The sequence below is a fragment of the Lepidothrix coronata genome, unplaced genomic scaffold (genome assembly GCF_001604755.1).
Source record: "Lepidothrix coronata isolate B3197 unplaced genomic scaffold, Lepidothrix_coronata-1.0 Scaffold10, whole genome shotgun sequence".
Classification (NCBI taxonomy): Eukaryota; Metazoa; Chordata; class Aves; order Passeriformes; family Pipridae; genus Lepidothrix; species Lepidothrix coronata.
In genome coordinates, this window is record NW_016690190.1 from 637,089 (window position 1) to 657,664 (window position 20,576).

Genomic DNA, 20,576 nt, shown 5'->3' on the forward strand with positions numbered 1-20,576 from the left:
GTGATTCAGCCAAGACTAACAAGCCTGTGGCATAAGGAAGGCTGGAGTTTCTGATTCCCAGCCCCTCATGGCTATTTTTAGCACTGAAATAAGATAAACAGTAAAAATCAAAACCAACCAGACAACCAACAAAGAACCTGCTGAAAAATGGCTGTTGTGTACTTTGAGTTTTTTCCTACCTTTAAGTAATGATAGCAACAACAACAAAAATAAAATTAAACACACAGAGAGAATAAATGAGTGATTAATTGTTTTTACAGGCTTATCATCTGGGTGGTTAGGAAAACTTTACATTTTCACATCACACTCCCAAAGAGTGACTGTCCACCCAAAGGCAAGTGCTGGGCTTTCTTTTCAAATGTCTTTCATACCTTGATGTACCTACACTAGTTTTTGTGAAGCAGTCAGGGTACCACCCTTCTTGTTGTTTTTATGTTTATTTTAACCCATTCAGCATCATGATGAAAACATTCGAGTTCTCAGTAAATTACAGTAAAGGCAAAACAAAAAATTTGAAATACATCAAGCTGGAGACTTGACATTTTCATTCTGAATTTTAGATGGCAACTGAAAATCTTTAGCAGATGTTGCCCTTGGTAATAACACCATCTTTGGATAACAAAGAACCAGCTGTCAGTAGTTCAAAAATAAGAGGACAGAAAAAAAACGCATTTTTATTGTCAAACTTGTACAGGCAAGGAAAGCACATTCCTGGGAAACAAATTGGCCCAAAGCAATGACAAAGCAATGATAAAATGAATTAAAAAGTATTTGCAAAATTTCTAGAGAAAATATACTTTTTCATAGATATCTAATTAGGTTAGTCTATTGTAGCATGTATCCCATGGAAAAAAACCCAATATCGATCACATTGTCAAAATATGTATAATACAAATATATCAAGAAGCTTCATTTTGTCATTCTTCACATTTTTTTGAGCATGAGAGAATGAATATTTTGATCTTATTTATAGTTTAGTAGTGCCCCAAGTGCATTGGAGATCATAAGAACACAGCAGGGTACAAACATTTATTTTAAGCTATCTTGCTTTTCAGACTTTACAGAGCACCCAGAAATGGCTGTTTGCCTTTTTTCATTGCAGAATAATAGCAGCATCTGTAAAGAGGCTAGACCAGAGCTCTAATGAATCAACTGGACAACAGCATGACTTTCATTATAGAAAAAAACCTCAGAGACATATTTTTATGGCTTAGAGGACAATCTGAAGCAGCCCAGAGACAATGTTTTTATATACTCTATATGATCTTTCAGACTTGACCTAAAAGCTCCTTTAGAAGCAAAGTTATTTAAAATAATTTAATTCTTAAGTTATGTCCATAAACTATAATTTTGTCACAGGCAATGCCAAAGTGACAAGTAGTACTGTTAGCACTGTCATTGCTAAATATTTTGTAAAATGAAATAACCCCTCATTTTAATACCAGCATTTGAGTCTATCTATTAAAATGAAACCCTAAAGTGAAAAATAAATAACCATGAGCTTTGCAGTGATTGATTAATTGATTTGGGATATTTCCTGGATATCGGGATAATAGGGCAACTTTTTTTCAAAAGTTGAAATAAGTGTTTTGAAAAAAGATAAATTTTTAACTCCTAAAATTACATGTATAGATACTTAGAAATCAAAACTTCAGACATTTGCAGCTTTTAAGGAGCAATCAATTCAATGTTACAGAAATGAGAGCAGCAGAGGCATATCATGGTTTATTACATAGGATTCCTTACACATTTTGAAGGGGTTTTCTTTTTTAAATCCTAAATCCCCTGCTTTGGGATTCTCTCTCATCAGAACATCTTTTCTGTAAAGTATGCCAAAGTTTCAGGCTTCAAGGAGCCAGCATTGCCATCCAGGTCTGTAGGACTCTTTCCCACAAAAACAAATTTGAAGAAAACAATCATGAATAATAGCAAAAAATTTGCTGTCCCTAATCAAAGCTGTTTCTTGAGGCCAGGCACGGTTTGCTGACCAACTTTGGACAAGGATTTATTCAGCCTACAGCCTGGGATGAGATTCTAAGACTGCTGGGAGAGCCCAACAAAGTACAGCTGCTGACGGGATGATGATTAATTTGATTGTCACCAGCACAGCTCTGAACATAAGGCTTGTTCAGGAGGCACATAAAAGGAAACCCAGTGCAGTTACTTGGGGTCTGCTGCTAAGAGAGCAAGGGATGCAGAAAAACAACTCCCAGCACTACTTCAGACTTCAGCCAGCCAAAGCCCAAAGCAGCCTCTCCAGCTCAGCAGTGCTGTTTGTACTGGCCCGTTGTCCGGGGTGGGTATGGCGTGGTACAGCTGGCCTGGGGAGGGTCACTAGCACATGGCTGCTCCCTTGGGGGGTGTGAAGCTGCCATACCTCCCCGAGAGCAACAGAAGGACAGTGGGATGAACAGAGGGAGTATGTTATGAAGGTGTCCTTCTGCCCCACCAATCAACCAGCTGTTTCTTCAAACCACTTTGGGTATTTACTGGCAGACACCACAGAGGTGCACTGCAAAACCAGCAGGTTGCCAAGTGGGGGGGTCCAGATCACGAAGAGATACACTCCGTGAATATCAGCCGGACTCCATGACCTAGGCAAGAAAATCTACGGGTCAAATGATCAGCCACTGTCTACTGGGAGTAATTTTCCTTACTATCTACAGAGGTGTGCAGGTGAAATTATTACAAGACTGCAACTACTTTGTGTCAAATGCAATGACAGTATACAGGATGCTGCTAATCATTTGTAATGTCTAATACAGGCATTTATGATATTGCATGACAGGACCCGATTCCTTATGTTCTTGCTCCTTTTGTCATCACTGAAAGTCACTCTAAAGAGACTCTGAAATGTGGCAAAGTCAACTATCCAACTAATGTATCAATAATGTTTACTCTTGTTTTGCACATCACTGCACAAACTGAACTGTGATGGAGGCACTTTCCCACCATCTTGTGCCTTCCATCTTTATAACACAATGCTGCTTGTCCACAGGTGTATTTGAAGGAGTGTGCTGGGTTTGGCTGGGATAAGAGCTTGTTTTCTTCAGAGTAGCTAGAATAGGGCTGTGTTTGGGATTTGTGCTGGACACAGTGCCAGTAATGCAGGGATGTTTTCATTACTGCTGAGCGGTGCTTACACAGAGTTAAGGCCTTTTCTGCCTCTCACCCCACCCTGCCAGCAAGTGGACTGAGGATTCACAGGAAGTTGGGAGGGGACACAGCGAGGACAGCTGACCCCCACCCACTCAAGGGGTGTTCCATATCAGCATATAAAGCTCAGAATATAAAACTGAGGGAAGATGAACAAAAGAGAGGCACTTTCAGAGTGATGGCATTTGTCTTCCCAAGTAGCTGTTACTGGTGACAGAGCCCTGCTTTCCTGGGGATGGCTGAACACCTGCCTGTCCATGGGAAGTGGTGAATGAATTCCTTATTTTCCTTTGCTTATGTGTGCAGATTTTTCTTTACCTCAACACACGAATTTTTTCTCTTTTTCTCTTCCAATTCTCCATTCCACTGGGGAGGACTGAGTGAGCAGCTGCGTGGGGTTCAGCTGCTGGTTGGGGTTAAACCATGACAAGGAGGTGTCATGCAGGAGGCAAGATGAGCTTTCAATACCCTCATGGGTAATGAAGATTCCTAAAACCATCTCAGTCCAAGTCTCCAGATGATACAGTCACACGTGCAGTAAACACTCCTCCTAGAGAATGATCAGGCAGCACTGCCCATGTTTCAACTGAAGCTGAAAAAAACAGCGTTCAGGGTAAAATGTTCTCCAGTGGCATCCACTTGGAGTGCTCACCTGAGTAAAGGTAAAACCCAGGCTGTGGCAGAGTTTTATGCCAGAAGGTGAACTCAAGAAAAAAATGGGAAATAGTGCAAGAAGTGTTGAAAACTATAATGAATTACACATTCTTACAAAAAATACAGAAGATATAGTTTTGCCAGGGATTACTTCAACCAACAGGAAAAAAATAATACCATGATTTAATGAAAATACTTCAAAGGATAAAGCATGAAATCTAGTCTAATCTATCTTAATTTGTTAAAGATTTGAATTAATTTCAAGTGTATAAACATATATGTCCCCATGATAGAGCTAGCCAATACCATTTATCTTTTTTCTTGTACCTCTGAATGAGAATTGTCTGCAATTGTTTCCAGGCAAGGAGAGATAGATTGTTTACCCTACTAGCTCAAAAGAGAATTTGGCTTCCTCTCGAAACTCAAACAGAAAAATATAACACTGCTCTTGAAAAAATATTATCATAAATCAAAACTTATTTCCCAAGTAGTGATTTTCAGGGCTCTTTTCACTGGAAATCTTGGGTTTCTCAAGAAGCAATCCTTATACAAGTTATGAGGTCTTAAACAAAGACTCTTTAAGAGTGCTGTGAAAGTTCTCCAACCATTATTCATGCTATTACAAATAATTTGAAATTTATAGAACCTCTGTTTCCCCAGGCTGGCACAGTCTCCTTATTACAAATTAGTTCCCTGCCAAAACTGTTTTGGTTTTATCTGATGATTCGAAGCAGTTACTTTGTAAAACTAAAAGAATTTATTTATTAAAGTAATCCACAACTTGTAAGAGGAAAAAGAAGGAGGCAACTGGTTTCATGTGAGACTTCAAAGACGAAGTACATTGTTATAATAAGCAGATATTTGGAGTTTGATCAAGTTGATACTATTTATCCATTAAGATCTGATTAAATATTTTAATTTTAGAGAAAATCCATTTGTTGATTTCCCAAAAGCATGTGAGGGTCCTACAAACAAAGCAGGTACTAGGAAGCCCTTCCAAGGCTTCCTTACAGCAATATCATTTGGGGAATGCAAACCTAGCTGTAGGTAAATATTCACAGCTCAAAGTTACAGTCCGTGTCCAGTGCTATATAACCATAAATATGATATTAGATGTAAGCCTAAAGGTGTGTGTTACCTCCCTGATTTTGTTTATTTATGTGTGTAGTGTTATGTTTGCATACTGTCGAGTAAAGTTTGGTAGTGATACAGTGTGGACTCTCTCCAAAGTTTGACTACCTCCCTAACTGCAACAAAGTCTTACATTTTCCAACAGTCCCCCACAAAACAGCTAGCAAATATGACCCGCCTCTAATTAACATGTTGTTCTGAATTACAGCCTCACGGTAAGAATCCAATGAGCTCAGCTTTTATGGAGCTGAATCCATCCTACAGACAACACAGAGATTTGGCCAACATAAAAAGTGGGCAACAAAGGCAAAGTGTGGAATTTAGTATTTCACATTACTGCCATCTCCTATAACATAGGAATCAAAGACTAGAAAAAAAATTTCTGTGAGTGGACTCATAATTCCCAGAGTACCAAAAAGGGTGCTGTGACAAAACTAACCACTTGCATAGTGATCCATTAATTATACAAAAAATCTAAAATACATGGCATAACTAAACCAAAGCTTAGGTTCTAACTCAATCCTGTTTTTCAGATTAAGCTCTTGCTTCCTTTTCACATGTTCTGTAATCTTTTCTTGTATTAACCCCGTTAATTATTTTTACATATTGTGTATTTTCTCAGTCTGTGATAGAGAGGCAAACTAAGGGAACATCAACAGAAATTTTGAAAGAGATGGCAGGATATTTATATATACTGGTAACACCCAAAAGGACCTATAAGGTTCATGGGCTCATTACACTAGGCATGAAGCAAATAAAAATGAGACAAGTTATTTCCCCAAAGGTTTGCAGTCTCAGGCTTCTGAGGGTTGGAATGAACTGATAAGCCAATCCCCCTTTCTCTTCAGTCTTAAAACAATTTGGCAGCGGTCTACTTCTCTCTCTGTTTTCCAGAGATTAGAATCACAGAGAAATGGAGCAGATACTTAATTAAAGTATTTCCTTTTTTACGTCATTTTCTGTTCCTAACCTCTTTCTACATCTGTCTTCACTGCATAATATCATAATTCTCCTTCTCTGTGTGTTTCCTCCTCTCTGGCACAGGAAGTCCCCTTTTATCCAGGCTTCATTCAATGGTATCTTTCTAATTCTTTTCTCAGTACAGTTATTCTAATGAGAGTTTCACTGCATTTCACAGAATGATCCATTTCACAAGCAGAGTCCTACCTTCAGCTGTAGGTATTTTAATAGTGACCAGATAGTGACCAGTATACAGGAAGTCCCACAGATGGGTGACAGGTTTCTGCTGCCTGGGAAATACTCTTGTTTGCAAAACCTAGAGTTACAGCAAAAATTGTCAGATTGTGTAAAATTAAATGGCTCCTATTATGATAAATCTAAGTTCTGTGCATGTTTGTTCTCAAAACAAGGGTTGGATCATTCTGCCCAGCCTCAAAAGGTTTCCTGCAATACTGGCACACCATTGTTCTGTGGAAGTTTACAGAGCCATTACTTTCTTGGTCTTGTTCTAAATACATTGCAAAACAAAAATACTCCACAAATCCCCCTCCTTCAGCATGTTCTCCATAAAGCCAATTCACCTGAAGTGTTTAAACTGCTGTCAACAGGAAGCAATAACGATGTACTGCAAAACACCAAGGGACTGTAACCAGGTAAGAGCTTCTTTTAGTGGGCACACACAACTGAGAAACTGTAGTAGCAGCCCGTAATAATTGTCACTTCTGATCACCATGGGAACGAAACAGAGGTCTATTTTGCAGGAAACAGATCAGCAGTGACTCACCGACTGCTTGGGAAGCACGATTATTGAGAATTGCTAGACTTGCGTGGGTGACAGGGAATAGTGATGCCATTTCAGCCATAGTCCAATATAGCACAGACTCCTCTGCTAGACAGGCAGCATGAAATCAAGTAAATTAGTACCTTGTGTTCATTAGAGACAAATCTTACCTTTATGAATTTCTGCAGCATCAGCCTTGTTTGGACTCTTTGCTATGAAAGGATTTCATTTCTAGTGAATGAAGTCCTAACTGAGCTTACAACAGCATTTACCAGGACTTCTGCAACCCTCTTAGCGACAGATTTAACCCTTGAGCAACACAGAGGTTTAGATCTATGTCACATCCTCTGAACTACACTAGGATGTGGATGGCACACACAAGATGGGCAGTGCCTCTGTCTGGACTAACCAGACACTGAGAAGTTGGGCCCTTACAACAAAGCTCCAGGTCCTGCATTAAGAAGAAAGCAAAATAAATGCACTGTCTTATCAGCATAATTCAAAAGAGCAGCTGTCTTCGAGGTGAAATAGTTTGTACTAGACCAAAATTTGCAATCCAAGATATTTTGATTGTTTTTCAGCTAATCACAAACTAGTTTCAATCCTCTGCTTTCATACTCCAGAATTTTTCAAGAGTCTTCTCAGTTATGTGAATTCAAGCATATTTCTGGGCTGTCAAAGAGTCTCAGATCAGATATTCTGAGATCATAAAGCCCTAATCCACTCTTTGCTGAACTATTTTCACTGGCTCCCCAGCTCTGGCTGGAGACAGAGTGACAACAGCAAAGGAAATCGTATTACAGCCCCAACATTTAAATGTCTCTTCTTCATAAATACTATATTCCTTAATAATAACTCTGTCATTCAATGGCTCCTTGTGTTCTGTTTTTAATTCTCACACTGAACCATCGTTTGAGTGCCTAAATATTCTCCAAAGATGCCATCAAATGCACAGCTGGAAGCTGGCATATAGGGTTTCTCCTCATAACAGAAATATCTATACATTGTAAGTTTTAAAAAGCAGATACACCCATTTCTCCATGAAAGATCATGTGCTTTTATTAACAAAGGCTGCTCACCAGAGAGGAATTTTGATCAGCAGAAAATCAGTTCCCTAAGTGGGATTCAGCCAAGACAGAATACAGTGTCCTGTCAAGCAGTTTCTAGATCTTGTCCTTGGGAAAACAAGAGTCTGCAAATCAGAGACAAGGACATGGCCCTGGCTATTTAGTTTGATGGGTACAGGCCCGCATAGCATAAATAAATGTGTATCTATTTTAGAGACTCCAGTCCATGATGCTGAACATTTGTCAGTTTATCAGTAAGCTTTTGAGAGTAAATGATGCAGAGGAACAAAAACATTAAGAAACCACGGTACCTCCCACACATTCAGAGGATGAAACATTAAAAGACCAATTCTGCAAAGTGCTCCAAGCTTCTCTTTAGCTCTGCACAGGAAAAACAAGCAATGACGTAAACCAAGTAAAATACCCTTTGCAACTGTCCCACCACCAACTGGTGGGAGCTATTCATCAGCAATCACCTCTTTCTTTCCTCTGCCCACACATAGGGGTTCGGATGTCAGTAGCAGAACAAGTGATGTTCGAGTTCAGCCCTGTCCACCTTTCTGATGATTCTTCCCAGCAACTGAAGGATAGAAGTGGACAAACAACTGGGTTGATTACTGGCATCTGTTGTTGGCTTTTCGCGCACTAGCTGAACGGTGATGTATCCTGGGACGACTGGTGTTTTTTCTGCTTTGGGAAAGGCAATCGTGATCAGCTCAGGCATGGGCCTAATTGCTTTGTACTAAATAAACTTGTGCTGTGCAAACCATTTAGACCATTTGTGGAACACGTGAAACGGAAACTATACCCTTATACTATGGTAAGCAGGTGAGAAGCAAGCCTGCATGTTTATTACTCAGTGCCACTTGAGTTCTCATCAGCTTGGCTTGCAAGAACAAGACTCAGCAGATAAAATCAACAGACATTCATTCACACTGAGATATTTTAACACCACATCTTAATCTTCAAGCTTATTTCATCTTGATTTGAGGTCGAAGGGGTCAAGAATGAGATGCATATTTGTCTTCAGGAGCTGGAAGCCTGAAATCGTTGACAACCCAAGTAGCAGATTTCTAGAGAATAGCAATAAATAATGTCATAAATACTTAAAAAATGGAAAAGCAAGGAATATTTTTAAATATCTCTTTTTGCAAGCCTCACATCAAACTACCTCTATTTAAAAGTCAAAGCTGCAAGTTACTGGATATTATAGTCAAACCTTGTTCATTGGTCATGACAGGTATCAGTTAAATGGGCAGGAATTTCATGGTTCACAGTGGTTTACTTCTTCATGTCCAAATTTTCTGGTTGGCTCTTTTTCTTTTCATTTCAAAAGTGGTCATTGATCTACAGTAATACATTAATGTGGTGTGAGTTGGGCTTTTTTGTTTATTTGTTTGTTTAAAGTGTATGGCATATCATGTCTCATTAAAAAATTTTACTAAAGAACTGTGCAAAAGGTTTTAATAATTTAAATACTTGTTCAGCCATATGGAAATGTACAATCTGTTTTATGTTATCTGGAAAACTTACAGTTGCTATTAACTTAATGAACTTTAAAACCTCAAAAATTTGCTAAAGTAATAATAACACTCATTCTGTTTCAATTTGCCATACTGGAGATGCTTATGGATGAGTCAGGGATACAAAAATCTAATAGTGAGCAAAAATCCTCTGAAATTCAGGAGGATACAGCACTGGAGTTTAGTCCTGCCACCTCTGAAAATATTATCACTTCATCCTTATGTAAGGACATGTCTTATAATATTACATGAAATAGAACACATAACATAATAATTCAGTTCATTAGTATTTTTTTACATGTAGTGTTTTATAAAAGAGATATAGCTGAAGAAAAACATAAACAGACATGTAAATATTATGATGAAGTACATTGTTCTTATTGAAATAAATTTCCTTGAGCAATATCTTTTTAAATGGCGAAAACTAAACACTAATATTGTCTCACTGTAAAAAAGTGACAGCCGTAATTATAAAGAACCTGATGATCTTATGCTTATTTCATCCTATTCTTAAGTTTTCCCAGCATAAGTATTAAAATTTGCAATATTACCAAAAAGATGCAAACCTGTCAAATATATTACTCTGAATTAAATTAACAATTAATTTACAGGAACCTACCATAGGAACTATTGAGTGGACAGTAGTGATGGTTTTCTATATAAAATCTATCAAAAATTGTTGGAGAAAATATATGAAGCGTAGCTGATAGCTGATGAAATCTGCAATATGGCCACAGAGAAATAAGTTGCAGATCATCAAAGTTAGCTCTTGTGCAGAAACATCCACCATGAGTTCACCAATTTCCTTTTTCACTGGAGAACAGGAGGAGGTTTCCATAATGCAACCATCATAGGAAACTGATGCAACGCTGTACTTTAAGCTTTACCCGTAGTTGGAACTTGCAACAGTTTAGATTTTTTGGTGCTCTAATCTCTCTTGCTCTCCAGAAGGCTACGTAAATATAAAAATCTTCAGCACAAAGACAGCTCTCTCTAAAGCACTGGCATCTGGTCTTAGCAGACTGTTAAAAAAAAAAAAAAAAAAAAAGGAACAGATTTAGGTAGACTGGTAAAGCAATATTGGTAAAGCAATACAGGAACACTATGCATAAACCAGAGAACTAAGTTGTCACTAGAAGCTGAGAGATTTGTAGTCTATGACCTGCAGACACACATGCACATAAACTTGCAGAGCTCAGAGGACCCTTTTTAGATTTAAAGCTGATCATCTGTGTAAGACTTGAGTCAGCAGCCAAGCCCTGATATTGCATGAATAAAGGCAAAGTGCATTTTCAACTATTCTAAATAGCAAAAAATATCAAGTGATTGATTCTACCTGACCTCAGGCATTTAACTAAAGCACCTAGACAAAGACCTAATCCAGACTCTGTTCATAAGCCACAGATGGAAAGCTGCAACCTGAAGAAGGTGCTTCAGCCTTGACCTGGTCAAGAGTGATGGTGTTACTAGCTTAGACATCTCAGCCAGGTTACTGAAATTAGCTGTGAAGACCAACTGAAGGTCTTCCTGTTTAAGACTGCTGCTAGAAGAGCCCATGGAGCTTTAACCATTCATATGATTAAAGACAACACTATACGTGTGTTCCACTCTACTAGGCCTGCATCCAGCACTGACACCAGCCAAAACTGTTTCTGGCTCTTCACCTAAATTAGAAAAGGGTTCTGCTTCTCATGGAAATTGCTGGCAGCTTTATAATTTCCCACTCCTCACTGGCCAGACATCAAAACAGTTCCCTATCAAAAATCATCAATGTTCACTTAGTTCAAATTCTGAACAGAAACTTAGATTGTTTTATTTTTCTGCAGACATGAACTTATAAAGGACTTTTTTTTAGTTATTTATTCAAAACTCTTAAATCAGGAGCAGAGCCTATAAATCTTCAATGCCCTATTTTAGCTGGTGGAAAATGAAGCCCCCACAGATTCTCCCATAGCAAGAGGAAAGCTCCAGTACGTGAGGCAGTGGGTGACACACTTTGGTCCTCAAAGTCCTCCCCAAAAGAGAGGAGACGTTTTCTAACTGCAAATTACTCATTCCTGGAAAAAGCTTTGTCTGTGCAGATACTGGTCTAAGCACTGCTGATGTACTTCATCAGAGAGCAGTGCAGAGAGCATTGCTACCTTGTTTCTGTTCAACAAATACATGCCAAGCACATAATGTTAATTAAGACATACTGTACCTCCAGCTGTTTGCATCTTGATGTCTTTATTTCCTTCTAATCTTAATTAGAAAACAAAAGACAAAGATGGTTAAAACATTGTAATGCATCACTAATTTAGAATACCATTTTAAAAAAAACCTTTCAACAAAGACAGTACTGTTCCAAAACCAGCTACTATTATTTTGGTTAATAATGCTACTGTTTTTCATTTTCTTGTTTTGTAGCAAATTTTAGAAGTCAGTGACTAAACACTGTGCTGTATGCATGTGACAGCAGCATTTTGCTGTATTAAATCAAAAGAATATTACATTATTTCATAATCACATGTTTATGACTTTTCTATTAAGTACCCATAAACGTAATGCTTCTTCCCACTGTTCAAAAATATAACATGGAAAAGAAACAGTTTCTGCTGGCTTTCATGTAAGAACAGAAATAAACCTGAAAGCAAGCACTTACTAACTGTTATTACTGGAATTCACCACAATGCAAGTAAATACCTTCAAAACTAAAAATAGCGCTGAGGCCCTGCAAGTGCATCTATCACAGCTTCCTAGTCCTTACAGGGTTTTGTTTTCATTCAATTCACAGAGCACTCAGAGTGTGGAGAAGCTGTTCAGAAGACAATGTACCACACTGTCAGCATCCGCTCTAGGATCCTTCTGCAAAAGCGTGTTAAAATTAAAATAAATGGGAACAATCATTGTGACAATTACAAATAGGCCTGCTGCCTTAAGAGGTTCCAAGGCTAGCCAGTCTGTCTGAAATAATAATTGATTTTTAAAGGACACACTAGATAAAATTAACCATAGAAAGCAGGAGAAATGCAATACACAACCTTGCAATACCTTTCGGTGCAGCTTTCGTCTGACTGGAAACCATGGCAGCTGCTTCCGATGGGAGGCCAACATAGACACCTCCATAGTTCCTGGTTTAAGAAACAATTAAAGAGACATCAGAGCTTAATCATCACACTTCTCCCTATAATGTCAACATCACGCAGCAGCATCACAAAGACCATGGATGGTCAAAGAAATGAGCACTCTGCATGAGCACCCACAGAGGAGCCCTCCTTTTCCACGGACGTGGGAGAAGTGCATATTAAGTGCCACATCCTTGCTAATATGATGCCAAGCAAAAACCCCAAAAATCCTTGAGGCCAGCTCTTATTCTTAATTGGGATCCAAACATGTGAAAGGACCAATTTTTTTCACTCAAAAAAATTGAGTGAAAATTTATTTATTTATCATTATATTCCAGCTGTCTTGTGACAATAAACCCCACATGCCCAGCTTCTTCTAGACACTGAATATATCCAGCTGAGGACAGAGCTTATCTCACAGTGATGTTTGACATTGGGACCACCAGAGCATCTCACTTCAAAAAACACACACCAATTAAACAGCATTTTGACCTCTTTAATAAATAGGATCTGCTTCCCCCTGCTTAGGGTCACACTTGCAGAAAACTGTTAGCAGGAAGAACCACAAGGGTGTTAAGCAGTTTCATAGCCCTCTCCCCTTCAAAGCCTCACAGAGCATACTGTCTGGCTCTGAGGCCTGTATGAAAAGCAGGGACTAACTGATCCGGGGAGATAAAACTCTGAGTCCTCAAGAGCCTCTGCTGTGCCTGGAGTTACTTGCAGAGGCTCCCACTACACTGCTCTCCCCCATTAGATGCCAAATTAATCACATCCGCTTCAGCTCCTGGGGGTCTGAATTGATTTCTAATTTGTTTGATGATAGGCTCATACTTCCCTCAACTTCCAGCCCTGCAGAGATCTCCCACAAGTGCTAATGGCATCTTCTGTGGCAGGGTTGGTGTGAAGGCAGAGGCCTCTGGCCCTTATCCAGCACTTATCCATCACCTACTGCTGTGAGATAACGTGCTCTTTCTGCCACAAAGTTCCCATCTCCCCAACTCAATAACAGGGTGGGCAGACTTATCAATACCAGGCTCTGAGTGAGACTTCCTCCTCTCTTGTCTTCTTTTTCTCTGCTTAGTTGGTGTTGGTGGGAATCAGGAAGGAAGGAAGGAAGGATCTACATCTGGTGGCAAAACTCAGTGCAGCCTGTCACAAATAAAGCCAGCCCCAGTCAAGTACCTACCTCCTTTTGTCATCATCTGATACAGATTCTTCTGCTCTGCAACATCAAAAGATACAAAGTACATTAGCAGATTGTTTCTTTCAGGTGCTCTATGGCCATCTGGAGTAAGGGAAGAAGGGGGTCATTACTGACCCCAGTTTAATTCAGGTCATCCACCATTCAATAAAGTACTCACACAGGTATAAAAAGAGTGACAATTTTCCAATCGAATGTACAGAAGAAAGAAGGGATTGAGAATAGATGCAGCTTAACTTTTCATGACCCCTACCAGTGATGCCTGAAAGTAGATTTGGGAGCTGAAACAGGTAAATCAACACTTTTCCTCAATGAGTCCCCACACTGCTCCACACTTAGCAGGAGCAAGCCTGGCATCCTATTCCCCCAAAAGAGGACTGGAAGGCCCTGGGTATCCCTGCAGCAATGGGAGTGAGGATGAAGAGAGAGAAACTTTCACAGCAGCTGTGCCAAGAGCTGCTACAGGGCCTCTCTATAAAATGAAGTACTGCAATTCCTGAAGTCCGTTGTTTGCAAACCAAATCACTGGTATCAATCCCTCATAAATGGGCAATTACTTCTCTTTTATCTTCAGAATAAAATCATGGGTCAGTCTGTAGATAGACAGGGAGTCACTGAGGTTTGATTCTCCCCACTGAAATACTGTCCAGTGTAGCTGAACCAGAGCAGAGGGTAATCAGCACTGATGTGAAGGCAAATGTAGTATGGAAAATATAAAAACATTGTTCTTACTCCCTCAGGTTATAGTGCCTGTGCTGCAGTCTCAGTCTGTGCCTCAACCTCAGTCTTTACCAAAATCACTCACCCACCTTTTATTAAATATTTGGATTTTGAGCTCTGCTTGCATGGCTGGGTATGGTTGGGGCAGCAGCTGCACTTCAGCTTGGTCTGTAACCTACCAACCTAGCAATAAAAATAGAGGCAAGATAACTTGAGTGCCTTTCAGTCCACAGACATCCTTCACTCCTTCCCTACAGCTGGGGGCAACTATGACAACTGCCCAAGAAGGAATCATGCACTGCAGGAGCTCAGGGAGCCAAGAAATATGGCCACAGTGGTGCCTCAGGGAAGGCTGCAAAGAGTGAAGGTGCACCACGACTCAAGGAGGGCTCTGCTGTGGAAGTGCTCATGCACAGGCTGTTCATCCAGGTATTCTTACTTGAATATTCCCATTAAAGGATTAATTGCCTGGACGATGGGAGCAAAGCAAAGTTACTCCCCCCATCATGAGCTGATCCATGCATTTCTGATCTGCTCCCAGGCAATAAAACTGAGAGCTGGCCTTTACCCAGCATTAGGGCTAAATCCATACTGTAGGCATTTCTGAACTATGACCTTGAACAATAATATACAATTTTCTTACTGTAATTTATTTATCCTAAAAGGTTCACGTGCCCACTGTTTAATCGTTGGGGCTGTATGCCCCTATGGACCCATGAGGTCGAAGGGATTTTGGTCTGAAGTACAGAGAGCTCGTAGCAAGATGAAGTCTTAAATGCAAGAAAACACCCTTAAAACTCACTCAGCACTCTTCTGTGAGAGTAGTAAATGCCTTAAAAATACTGCTACAAGTTGGAAATCTTCTTACATCTACTATCTTTCTAAGTGGCAGAACATTAACGACTATCCTTTTTGCATCAGCACAGTGAATAAGGGTACACAGGTCTTTTTAATAGTAGAGGTTTCAGGTAAATCTAATTATGCTGCAATTTTGCTAAATGATATTCGTGCAAGGCATAGCACTGGGCATCCTCATCTGCTGTCTTTGTCTACATCTCACCACTCAAGAGAGACTGAGCAATAAACTTATCATTCCCTAGCCCTCCTGTCATTCTTCCCTGGAAGAGCTAGTGCCATTTCAGAAGGCACCTCACATCTCCTGTGACCCCACAAGGTAGCCTAAGTCACCGTAGAATCCTCACACACACAGCCAGAAGAATGCAGAGACAACTTTCCTTGAAGGCTGTGAAACTGCTCTGTCCTACCGTGGTCCAATTTCTCCTGAAGACAATGGAAAGCATGTGTATATTAATGGGTACAAATGAGGATGTATTTTTAGGTTAAAAAAAAAAAAAATAAACAAGCAAATACTACTTCAAGGAAGGGATTTTGAGTGCCAAAAGATCACAATTATTTCTGTTGAACCAACTGAATGTGTCACAGGATTGATTTTCTCATACAGCTGGGAACATTTTCTATAATCCAGATTAACTACTGTCCAGGGAAAAGAATCCTTTAAAACCACTGACAACGTCATACACAATTCCTCTAAAATAGAGTTGTAAGAATAATAATCAATATTGTCCAACAGGAAATTAATGTTTAAAAAAAAAAATCTACTAGGCAACAGGGCTATTTTCTTCTGTTCTAGAAATGTTTTGTAATGGGGTATCACTGACCATTATTGTCATTCTCTCACCAAAACAGATTATCCAGGTCTGTGATTTAAAAGATAGAGTTTTTTAAACAGTTTGCTTTCTTCCTTTCCTCTTAATAGCTATAAATCAAAGTCTATTTTTGCAATACCTTTTCCTTCAAATGTGCAACAGCAAAAATGATGTGGGTTTGTACAGACCATAGCTCTTGGGCTGGGTAATGATCGGGTGCAAACTGTTGTAGTCCTGCCAGGAAAGAGGACGTGAGCAGAGACAGAAGGAATGTGGAAGTGTGAGAGGGAAAAGAAAGAAAAAAATCTCTTGATGGCACTTAAGGAAGAAATCATTTTCCACACCTTTCTGGGGACTCCTTTCCAAGCAGCATGAGAAGGAGTGCTGCTCCAGTTTATTTATGACACATATTCACACACCTCTTGTCTTCACACACTGTGGCTCAAGGGCCTGTCTTGAAAGGAGCCAACTAATTTCACATGTTCAAATGTCTGCTGAGCCACTGCTTCTGTGCCCAGGCTGGGTGAATACAGGTGGCTCCGGGGAACAGAGCTACAATGGCAACACTCAACCACATGGAAAAGAGAATGGGAAGAAGCTCCCTTAGTTTCGGCAGTGTTCCCATTGCCACATCTACTGGACTCACAGAAAGCGTATAGGATACAGAATTCCAACCGTTCTCCAGGGAGAGCAAGCTAGGATAAGCTTTTCTGCACCAGGAACAGACAGCAAAAGGAACTTAATAGTCCAGTGTGCTTCATGCTGATCTGCAGCTGTATTGCTGCCTCTTCCCTCAGATGTTGTTGACTTGTTCTGCAGAGGAACCAAGAGCACAGCTTTCAGCAGGTAGTGTGGGCAGAGTCCTGTAGCCAGATTTAACAGCAAATCCACATAATGGCATTGTATTTTTGGCTGAATAAGTGTTTCTTTTGGAAGGGTTTTGTCTATCCCAAGAGGCTTCCTGTCGCCCAAAGTCTGAAAACCACGCTTGGTTCAACTGTCAGCTTTTACATTCATCAATCCTATGTCCACTTGATGGTAAAAGAAGCTGCCATTTCTCACCCAATATTTTAAATATCAAATGACAGGCATTCACGTTAATTCATTCCATCCATATTCTTCTTACCTCAGTTTTATGGCTCTGTTTGTGCTGAGCATTATACAGACTCTTTCTAGCTATGCTCAGTAGTCCCACCAGCAATGATTCACTAAACTTTGCACAAGTGACAGACAACTACTCTTAATATTCTCATTGTTTCTTGGGAAAAAGGGCCTGTCATTTGTATTTGATGGATTTCCTCCAAATATTTTGAAACAAGCTTGAACTTCAGTGTCCTTTTCTTCCTACTGTTACTAATCTTCCCTTAGACTTACCCACACTCTGAATACCACAGGCATTGCAATACTTTCTGGCGTATACTTTACCCTCGCTATATCTGAGCTCTTCCAGTTAGCAGTAATGTACTTTACCTTATTAGTGGGGCAGGAGCACAGGCTGAAGCTGGATGACAGATTCTGGGTTGGAGCACGCAGTGGAAACACATTCTCAGACTCTATGTCCTTCTTGTCGCCACACAGCCCTCAGCCTCGCAGAACTTTCCATATGAAGATCATATCATCATCCCCATCCTATTGGTGGAGAAACTCAAGGCCCAGTGGGCAAAGCAGCTTCTCCACAGTCACTCAGGACGGTTCAGAGCAGGATCCAGCCCTCCCGCCTTCCACCTGGCTGCTCACTCCAAGAGACACTTGTGCCTTGGCAATGAGTCACAGTCATGAAATGAGAAATCTCTTAACTAGATTCTGTACCAAAAGGCATGCTGTAAGTAAGGACACACCTAAATGCCTTTCTGAATCGGAATCGATACGACTGAAATTTGATGGCAAAAAACAATAAGTTTTTTTAAAGAGAAACTTTTCATTTTTAGCTGATGACAGTAAAAAGATGTAAAATAAAACCTTTTGTGGATCTATAATGTTAGTTAATATACATCTGCTTGGTCATTACTATGAAACCAAAATAATTTTTCTGGTATTTTTCTTCCTTCACAAAAATCTGCTGTTAAATATTAGAATGACTAATTTAAGGTTTTTGGGTCATCACTACCATTCCTGATTAGCAAATCTGTGTTTCTAATGTCTGACAAGAAGGTTCAACCATGCTATTACTCACATGGGTTGTTTGGCTGGCTCTACTAATCTTAATCTGAATGATAACCCTGAGATTAGCTCAGTTGCTTAGAGCATGTTGCTAATAACCAAGGTTGTGGGTTCAACTCCTGTATGGGCCAGCTACTTGAGTTGGGCTTTGATAATCCACATGGGTCCCTTCCAACTCAGAATACTCTGTGAAACTTCTGAGTTCTGAGAGTAATGGCTCCAGGACTGACCCTTTCACTTTGTTGAAAACTGCACTAGTAATTATTTTTTTTCTAAGTTATCTCAATACTAATTTGAAGCATGACAGACGATCTCACACTAATAAGTAGGATGCTCTCATTTTAACCCCTGAAGCCTGGCGCTATAAACGCTTACACACATAAAAACACAGTTCTCTATATCCCTATACCTTAAAAAACACAGAAACATGCCTACTAAATTCATAATTTAACAGTGCTTGTGATTTCGGAATTTAAAACTATCGATAGCAAAGAGAGAGATGCAGTTCTAAGTCAGTCCTTAAATCATCCAACTTGAACAATAAAAAAGGCCCTAATATAAATTAAATTAGTAGGTTTATATATTTAGAAGTGCTGAGGGCATGGATGGTGCAGGCTGCATCAAGAAGATGCTCCTCACAAGACTGCCTTCTGTAATTTATTTATTGTCTGGCGCTGCAAACCCAGAAAACAGACTGCATAGGTAACACGGATCTCAAGAGGATCTCTGACAACAGTGTTCACCAGCCAAGTGACACCCATTGTTAGTTCTCTGCCATGCTCTCTAATAGCAAGGATAAGCCTGTTGTTAAGCTCTTCTCTCCACTTGTTTATCTGACTCAACAGCCCTCATTTCTATACCAGGATTCCTCTGTCTAATTAGAGTACTTATTCTAAGCGAAGTAAATAAAACAGAAGAATGTTCCTATTGCATAATCTTTCCCTGGTCCCTCAGTTGCAAACTCTAGTGGAAAATACTAATTATATGAAAGAGAACGCAAGACCTCGGGAGGAGTTCTTTAATGTTTCCTTTGATAGAAAAATAAATTTATGGCTGAATAAAGCTGTTCCTGTATGGTTCTGCATCAGCAAATGAAAAATGGGCTGAGAAAAGTTGATTTTTCACTGCTGCCTTTCTGAAAACCTGAAATTGGCACGAGGCAATAGGACAGTAAAGATCAGACCTTGCACATTTAGAGAAAAACAGGATGGGTAGGGCTCCCTCTGCTACCCAGTGTCAAGAGGATAGATACTATCTTTAATACAGAGAACATCTAGAGAAGGTGGGTACTTTGAAAAGGAAATTGGATGGGTTACTGGGTCTCATGCAAAAAGGGGAAATTTGTCTCAGTAGCTCTTTAAATCTCTCACTGGGTCTGGTGGAAATTCCTGTGGTTGCTTCACACGATTACAAGGCCTTGGGAAAAAGGTGTACTGGCACATGATGGTGAAAAGCAGTCTGAAGCAACAACCTTGCTAAACAACTATCTCAACAGAAGCAGACAAAAGACATTTTTGTTAGAGAAATAACAAGGGAAGAAATCAGTAGAAAAGTAAACAAGACAAGGAGTTGTTTTGCGGAGATGGAAGCTGTCACTAAAGACAGTAAACATCTGGTTGTGTTGATTATATGTTAGGAGCCAGATGAATCATGTATGACTAAAGTATAAGGCTAGTAGGACTGAAAATAAATCCAGGGTAACATACTTGAAAGAGAAGAGTAGAGTAAGTACTTACACATCTTTAGTAGTCCCTGTAGCACCTAGGGAAAAAAAAAGTACATGTTTACCAGATAATGGCATAATCCTCTAAAGCAAGCAACAGCACAGCAAGCATTTCTCTTTGTCTTAAACAATGCAGAAAGAGCAACAGAACTTTGCTATTGTCAAAGAGTACATTTCTCATGATTGTTCAGTTTATCCTTAATGCTTATCCATACTATCCCTTAAGTCTATCATGCTTAGATCTCAGTGTGTGAAAATTATCCTGCAGTGGACCAGTGCTCAGGTACAGTCACTCAAGATGAGAGTAACATAAGACAAAACTAATCTTTCTGAATTTTATATGCTTTGCTTTGCTCAGCCTTCTGGTGGTTTGGTCTGCTATGAAGTTGACACAATTAACCAAGTGGTTACTCCCGAATGCCTGCTTATTCTGCCATTTGTAGAGTTGGCACTACACGTGTAAAATGCTGCTTTGTTCTTCCTGCCAGATAAACAAAGTTTTATAAAACAACCAGGCAGAACTACTATAAACATTGGGACACAATCCATCCAAAACCCCAGAGATCTAAAGAGATCAACCATCCCTTAATCCATCTTGCTATTTAACAAAAAGAAAAAAAAAAAAAAAAAGCTACCACATGGCTGCTTGGTCTCAGTGAGTAATCTTTTTTTTTTTTTTTTTTGTAGCCCAGATGTTTTTTGCTGGGAAAAAAAAATTCCCTAAAGAAA

General features: G+C 39.6%; 1 protein-coding gene across 5 annotated transcripts in view; it reads right to left on the bottom strand.

Moving 5' to 3' along the window:
* Window positions 1-535: 535 nt before the first annotated feature.
* The window catches only part of CUNH12orf75 (chromosome unknown C12orf75 homolog), a 26,227-nt gene continuing 6,186 nt past the window's right edge, over window positions 536-20,576 (bottom strand). Inside the window, exons 2-7 of one of the 5 annotated variants that reach the window (XR_001873123.1) lie at window positions 19,861-19,885; window positions 13,563-13,598; window positions 12,303-12,382; window positions 11,473-11,508; window positions 9,892-10,294; window positions 536-8,822 (exon numbers count right to left, since the gene is read on the bottom strand). Coding sequence is in view for 2 of the 5 variants with exons in the window: in XM_017804921.1 (XP_017660410.1) it covers window positions 10,287-10,294; window positions 11,473-11,513; window positions 12,293-12,382; window positions 13,563-13,598; window positions 19,861-19,885 (200 nt within the window). In the remaining 3 variants the exon portion in view is untranslated. Of the gene's footprint in view, window positions 8,823-8,842; window positions 10,295-11,472; window positions 11,514-12,292; window positions 12,383-13,562; window positions 13,599-19,860; window positions 19,886-20,576 lie in introns of those variants that run through there. The other 4 variants (XR_001873124.1, XR_001873122.1, XM_017804921.1 and 1 more) reach the window with 4 other exon arrangements.